Source organism: Eriocheir sinensis, chromosome 54 (genome assembly GCF_024679095.1).
Source record: "Eriocheir sinensis breed Jianghai 21 chromosome 54, ASM2467909v1, whole genome shotgun sequence".
In the NCBI taxonomy this organism is placed as follows: domain Eukaryota; kingdom Metazoa; phylum Arthropoda; class Malacostraca; order Decapoda; family Varunidae; genus Eriocheir; species Eriocheir sinensis.
The window spans coordinates 10,930,114-10,937,613 of NC_066562.1; the positions used below are offsets into that span (position 1 = coordinate 10,930,114).

The window sequence follows — 7,500 nt, forward strand, 5'->3', positions numbered from 1 at the left end:
GAGAGAAAACGGGAAGCACTGAACTAAGAAAGAAAACGGGTTATTATTTCTTACATTTTCCTTCGTAATAACCAGTAACAAGTGTGTAATTAATAATAAGGGAAGACATCTAAGTAGTATTATACCTTTATTATTGTTATTATTATCATTGTTATTAATCTATTTCTTCCTGCATTTTACTTCGTTTTTTTGCATGAGTACATTATATCATCGTTTTTATCATCATTATCTTCTCTATGTGTGCTAGAAAGACGTGTTTTTTGTGTATTTTTATTACGATTATTCTCTCGTATCTGTTTTCCTCAAGCACCAGATTGTCTTTTGTTTCCGGACGTCCATACAATCGTCTATAGCCCTCGTGTTTACATTGAGAGGATTCACTCGTCTATACTTTTTGTGGAACCTTTGTAGATTTTTTCTCTTGTTTTTTGGGGTCAGTCTTATTGTGGAGGTTAGTGTCACGTGTATCTTTGTATTTAATTTATTTATTTATATATATATTATCAATGGATTTAAAACACTTTACACACGAACCTAAGAGGAGGAGGAGGAGGAAGGGGAAGAGGAGGAAGAGGAAGAAGAGGAGGAGGCGTCAGAGGAACCAGCCATTGAAGATTTATTGTTATCCTCTTCCATCTTCCTCTTGACCTCCTCTTCCTCTTCCTCCATTACCTCTCTCTTGCCAAGCCCGAAGGAGTAAGGCCCGGCTCTCTTTCCAAGCCCGAATGAATACTGTCCAGCCTTCTTGCCAAGCCCGAACGCGTACTGTCCGTTCCCTCGTTTCCCAAGTCCAAATTCGTAACGGTTGGGTCCGGCTCTCTTGCCAAGCCCGAATGCGTATGGCTCAGCCCGTTTCCCGAGGCCGAAAGAGTACATGTCTGGTCTCTTCCCCAGCCCGAATGCATATGGGTCAGCCTTCTTTCCCAGCCCGAATGCATATGGGTCAGCCTTTTTCCCAAGACCGAATTCGTAGAGGTCAGCTGCGGGTCTCTTCCCAAGCCCAAAGGCGTATGGCCCAGCCCTTTTTCCTAGCCCGAACGCATAGGGGTCGCGTTTCCCAAGTCCAAAGGCGTAAGGATCCGGTCTTTTGCCGAGCCCGAAGGAATATGGGTCTCCTCCTCTCTTCCCAAGCCCAAAGGCGTACATATCGGGTCTCTTGCCAAGCCCGAAAGCGTAAGGCTCGCCCCCACGCTTCCCGAGCCCGAATTCATAAAGGTCTGCAACTGGTCTCTTCCCCAACCCGAATGCATATGGTTCCCTCTTCCCAAGCCCAAAGGAGTAGAGATCAGCTGCCTTTTTGCCAAGCCCGTATGAATAAAGGTCGTTAGCTGGCCGTTTCCCAAGCCCAAAGGCGTAAGGTTCGCCTCCGCGCTTTCCAAGTCCGAAAGCATAGGGATCTCTTTTCCCAAGCCCGAACTCATATAGATCAGCCGATGGTCTCTTGCCAAGCCCAAACGCATAGGCTTCCCTCTTCCCAAGCCCGAACGCGTATGGTCCAGCCCGTTTCCCAAGTCCAAAGGCGTATGGTTCCCTTTTCCCAAGTCCAAAGGCATAGGGGCCGGATCTCTTCCCAAGACCAAAATCGTAAGTTCTCTGCCCGTCTCCGTGATCTCCCGACGCCCTTTTTGACATCTCCTCCAGGGCGTTGAGGTCCAGAATCACTCCATCTTCAGCCTCTTCGTCTTCATCGTCTTCGTTGTCCAAGTCGTCGGCGTCGCTCCGTTTCCCAAGACCAAAGCTGTAGGTTCGTGGTCGCTTCCCAGGGGCGAATGCGAAGAAGGGTTTTTCGTCCTCGTCCTCAGAAATCCGCTTCCCGAGGCCGAAGGAGTAAGTACGAGGCCGCTTGTCGAAGTAGAGATCGTCCTCGTCATCGTCCTCTCTCTTCCCGAGGCCGAAGGAGTAAGCCCGAGGTCGTTTTTCGAAGTCAATGTCGTCTTCTCTTTTCCCAAGGCCGAAGGAGTAGCTACGAGGTCGTTTTTCGAAGTCAATACCGTCTTCTCTTTTCCCGAGGCCGAAGGAGTAGCTACGAGGTCTCTTTTCCAACTCCAGGTCCTCGTCATCTTCTCTCTTCCCAAGTCCAAAGGCGTAGTCCCGCGGCCTCTTGGAAAAGCCCACATCCAGGTCATCTTGCTTCCTCTTGCCAAGCCCGAAGGAGTAACCCCTCACACCTGTCCTCTTGTCCTCTTCCGTGTTTCCGTCCTCACTAACCTCCCTCTTGGATCTCTTCCCAGCCTCGGTCTCTTCCTCTTCCTCCTCCTCTTCCTCTTGGTGCGTCACGTCCCTCACACTCCTCTTGCCAAGCCCGAAATTGTAGTTACCGGATTTCTTGCCAAGGCCGAAGGAGTATGGGTCAGACTTCTTCCCAAGCCCGAAGTAGTACCGCCCACTCCTCTTGCCCAGCCCGAAGGAGTAGGAGTTGGCGAGGGGCGACGTGCGGCGTTTCCCGAAGCCCAGTTCCTCTTCCTCTTGGGCTTCCTCTTGCTCGGCCAAAATCGTCTCCAGCATCTCCTCCGCCGCTGCCGCTGATGCCTTTGCCGCCATCTCGTATTGCTGAAGGACCTGTGGAGGGTGACGAGATTGGTGGTGTTCAAAGGTGATGAAGATGGTGATGGAGATGATGATGATGATGGTGATGAAGATGATGATGAAGATGGTGATGAAGATGGTGATGAGTAACTATTTAATTCCCTTCTTTCATTCACTCCTCCTCCTCCTCCTCCTCATCATCATCATCTTTTCACTAATCCAGTCTCCCTTCCTTCATTCATTCACTCCTCCTCCTCCTCCTCCTCCTTTCCCTAATCCCTTCTCCCTTCCTTCATTCATTCATTCACTCCTCCTCCTCCTCCTCCAACTCCTCCTCCTCCTCCTCCTCCTCCTCTCACCTTGTTCAACTGACTGAGTGCCCGAGAGTCATGGGGTTCCAGCTGGGCCGCGGCAGGGGGGGGCAGGGTCGCCGCCCCCACCATAAGCAGCCCCACCACCCCCAACCACAGGGGCGCGTGGTGTGCTCCCCTCCTCATCCCGCGACGGCTGCCCTGGGGGGGGGGGGGGAACGGGGGGATTAGTATGGGGGGGGACGGGGGGAGGGGGAGATGGGGAGAAGAAGAAGGGGAAGAGGGTACTGATAATGAGAGAAGAGGAGGGAAGGAATAGAAGAATAGACGAATTGGTAAACATGAATAAAGTTATAAATAAAGAGAATAGAAGAAGAGGAAAATGTGAATAAAGAGGTATAAATCCTGTGTGTGTGTGTGTGTGTGTGTGTGTGTGTGTGTAATTTATATGTAAAGCAAAATACGAATGTCTATTGGGATTCATTATCTTATAAATTATGGGTTTGCATCTGTTTTAATGACGATAATTAGTGTTCAAATGACTAATGCATGTTTTATAGGTTATTGGATGACACACACACACACACACACACACACACACACACACGAAAAACGCATATCAGCCTATACACTAATTTTCTCGCATATAAATACTTGACAAACATGATATATATATAATTTTTTTAAGGTTACGGTTAAGTTAATAAATACTACCTAACTAACTTTCTTAACCAAATATATGAAAAAAAACGAAAGATTTAACGAAGGATATTAACGAGTAAAGATCAGCTGCCATTTTGCCAAGCCCGAATGAGTAAAGGTCGTTAGCTGGGCGTTAATCCAGACCAAAGGCATAAGGATCTCTTTTCCCCAGCCCGAACTCGTAGAGATCAGATGATGGTCTCCTGCCAAGCCCAAATGCATAGGCTTCCTTCTTCCCAAGCCCAAATGCATAGGCCTCCCTCTTCCCAAGCCCAAATGCATAGGCTTCCTTCTTCCCTAGCCCAAATGCATAGGCCTCCCTCTTCCCAAGCCCAAATGCATAGGCTTCCCTCTTCCCAAGCCCGAAAGCGTATGTCCAGCCCGTTTCCCAAGTCCGAATTCGAGAGAGAAAAGACGAAAACAACTTGAAATAACTAATATAATCATAACCATTAATATCAAACGAAGCTCATAATATTTTCCACAGCACCAACTAAAGAATAAATAACTGGAACATAACTAACCATCTGACTAAACCACTAAGCAGATAAACAAATAGAAAAGAATATATTAAGAAAAGTATCAATTGTGAACCCGTTGCAAAGACTGAAACGCGGTAAACAAAGAGTGCTCGTGGTAAGAGGAATTTCTCGGCAATTCTCCCTCTTATTTGTGTCTTTTTAGTGTGTTGCGTGATCAAGAGGAGCAAGAGGAGGCGCAGGAAGGTGTCTTAGAACTTCGCGGCCAAGAGAGTGAGTAGAAAATGAGTTAGAGATGTCGAAATGAGGTGAAAATGAGTTAATATATGAGGCGGCGTGGACACACACACACACACACACACACACACACACACACATATTCCTTTCTGGAGTGACAAAAAACACTTATTTGATGTATAGTTACTTAGAGGAAGGATGAAGAATAGGAGGGAAAAAAGAATATTTGTGTGTGTGTGTGTGTGTGTGTGTGTGTGTGTGTGTGTGTGTGTGTGACAATAATACCAATCATTATTTTGCTATATTATATTACCCGTTTATTAATGTATTATTGTATTAAAACCCCGCCAGGACGCAACATTTGACGTTTATGAATTGAATAAAGGACGCGCGTGTGTGTGTGTGTGTGTGTGTGTGTGTGTGTGTGTGTGTGTGTGTGTGTTTGGTGATTATGTAAACCACGTCAATTAGTAAGTCATTATGGGAGACAAAAAGAATTACACATACATACATACATACATACATACATACATACATACATTCATTCATACATTCACACAGACAGACAAACACAACTTGAATGAAATAAAACAACAAATAAACAAAAAAACAAACAACAATCCAGTCACTTATCGAAAGACAAACAAAAAAAAAAGAGTAAAGAAAGAAAACAAAAGAAAGGAAAGAAAAACAAAGAAAAGAAGGAAAACAGAAAAGAAAAGGAAAGAAAAACAATGAAAAAAAGGAAAACAGAAGAAAAGGAAAGAAAAACAAATGAAAAAAAGAAAACATTAAAGAAACGGAAAAGAAAACAATGAGAAAAAAGAAAACGAGCTGAGTGCTAGTCAAAGAAAACGTAGATTGTCAACTCTTTAAGGGGGAAATAGCTCATTTTCCACGTCGCTGGCACACAGCTGAGAGAGAGAGAGAGAGAGAGAGAGAGAGAGAGAGAGAGAGAGAGAGAGGGTAGAGGGAGAACATCATTAGCTTTCTTCTCCTTCCTTTCCTTCCACTTCTTCATCTTTCTTCTCCTCCTCCTCCTCCTCCTCCTCCTCATCTTCTTCTTCTTCTTCTTCCATCATCATCGTTAACTTGTCGTCTAATCATTCTCCTTATATCCTCCTCCTCCTCCTTCCTCTTCTTCCTCCTCCTCCTCCTCCTCCTCCTCATTTAGCTCAGGTGACTGGATGAAGCAAGGGAGGAAAAAGGGAGAAAAAGAGAGAGCTTGGTTAGAGGGTGAGAAGAAGGGAGGGAAAGAGGAAGAGGAAGAGGGAGGAAAAGAAGAAAGATGAATGGAGAAAAAAGAAGATGAAAGCAATGAAGAGAGAGAGAGAGAGAGAGAGAGAGAGAGAGATGGAGTATGAAAAGTGATTTGTTGTGTCATCAAAGAAAATGGTAATCGAGAGAGAGAGAGAGAGAGAGTCCCGAAACCCTCTCGTCAACAGGTTGCTTAACACACTCACACACACACACACACACACACTCAAGGAAGGAAAATGCGTGCGTTTTTCTGAGTGTGTGTGTGTGTGTGTGTGTGTGTGTGTGTGTGTGTGTACATTAATAAATTTATATTCATTTTTGATTTTTTAAAACCCACAAAAGCAATGAATCTATCCTCTCTCTCTCTCTCTCTCTCTCTCTCTCTCTCTCTCTCTCTCTCTCTCCTTACCCTGAGGGAAAGATTTTACCCTCGAAAGGAAAGGAGAGAGAGAGAGAGAGAGAGAGAGAGAGAGAGAGAGAGAGAGACGGCTTTCTCCTTGCGCCCGGAAAATGAAAAATAAACACTTCCATAGTTCGAGAGAGATAGAGAGAGAGAGAGAGATGATGGGTGATAAGGAGGATGAGAGGAAGAAGATGAGAGAGAGAGAGAGAGAGAGAGAGAGAGAGAGAGAGAGATAAACAGATAAAAATAAACAAAAGTGAAGGATATAAAGTGTGTGTGTGTGTGTGTGTGTGTGTGTGTGTGTGTGTGTGTGTGTGTGTGTGTGTGTGTGTGTGTGTGTGTGTGTGTAACAGGCAAACCACTTCCTTCCACAGAAGTTGCAATAAATGTCAAGGAGGAGGAGGAGGAGGAGGAGGAGGAGAAGGAGGAGGAGGAGGAGGAGGAGGAGGAGAAGGTGGAGGAGGAGGTGGAGGAGAAGTGAAGGAGGGGAAAGAGGACGAGAAGTGAAGGAGGAGGAAGAGGACGAGGAGTGAAGAAGGAGGAAGAGGAGTGAAGGAGGAAGAGGAAGAGGAGGAGGACGAGGAGAAGGAGTCGATCGGTTTTGAAGTCAACAGGTTGAAAGATATCGTGTTGAGAGAGAGAGAGAGAGAGAGAGAGAGAGAGAGAGAGAGAGAGAGAGATGAAAGTGAGATTAGGTTTCAGTAATATCCAACCTGTCCGTCAAATGTGAAAAGCCATGAATAATAATAATAATAATAATAATGATAATAATGATAATAATAATAATAATAATAATAATAATAATAATAATAATAATAATAATAATGATAGTTTATACTCATACAATAAAAGACGAGGAAAAAAAGGAAGAAAAACAAGAAATTATGGAAGAAAAATAAGAAAACAGAAATGAAAACAAAACAAAACAATTAAAATGAATAAGATTTTTTTTTGTCATTATGGAAAAAAAAGAAAATAAAGAAAAGAGGAAGAAAGAAATGATCGAAAAATGAATAAATAAGAAATAACAGAAAAGAAGAAGAAGAAGAAGAAGAAGAAGAAGAAGAAAATAAAGAAAAAACTAAGAAAAAAAAATGTGAAAGTATATGAATGTATTCACACACACACACACACACACACACACACACACACACACACACACACACACACACACACACACACACACACACACACACATACAGGACAGGTTGGTGAGTGTTTCCCTAATTAGATTCCAGAGAGAGAGAGAGAGAGAGAGTGACAGGATTCGGTACTTATGTGAATTGAGTAATCTCTCTCTCTCTCGTGTCATCTAAATACATATTGAGAGAGAGAGAGAGAAAAATAAGATTGAAAAGAGAGAGAGGGAGAGAGAGAGAGAGAGTAACACACACGAGGTGGAGAGAAAAATTGAGCCAATTGGAGGAAAAACAAAACAACAAAACGACTTTTACGCGAAATTTCATTGAAAGTTTACGAGTGGAAGAGGAGGAGGAGGAGGAGGAGGAGGAGGAAGAAGAAGAAGAAGAGTAGAAGGAGGAGGATGCAGCAGAGATGATTACATGGTTTGAGAAAAGAAGGA

General features: G+C 44.1%; 1 protein-coding gene across 2 annotated transcripts in view; it reads right to left on the bottom strand.

The window, feature by feature from the left end:
• Window positions 1–114: 114 nt before the first annotated feature.
• Window positions 115–7,500, bottom strand: part of LOC126983777 (protein PRQFV-amide-like) — a 61,658-nt gene continuing 54,272 nt past the window's right edge. The window contains exons 2-3 of one of the 2 annotated variants that reach the window (XM_050836864.1): window positions 2,886–3,038; window positions 115–2,559 (exon numbers count right to left, since the gene is read on the bottom strand). In XM_050836864.1, coding sequence (XP_050692821.1) covers window positions 535–2,559; window positions 2,886–3,023 — 2,163 coding nt within the window. In that variant the 5' untranslated portion in view covers window positions 3,024–3,038 and the 3' untranslated portion in view covers window positions 115–534. Of the gene's footprint in view, window positions 2,560–2,885; window positions 3,057–7,500 lie in introns of those variants that run through there. The other variant, XM_050836863.1, reaches the window with a different exon arrangement.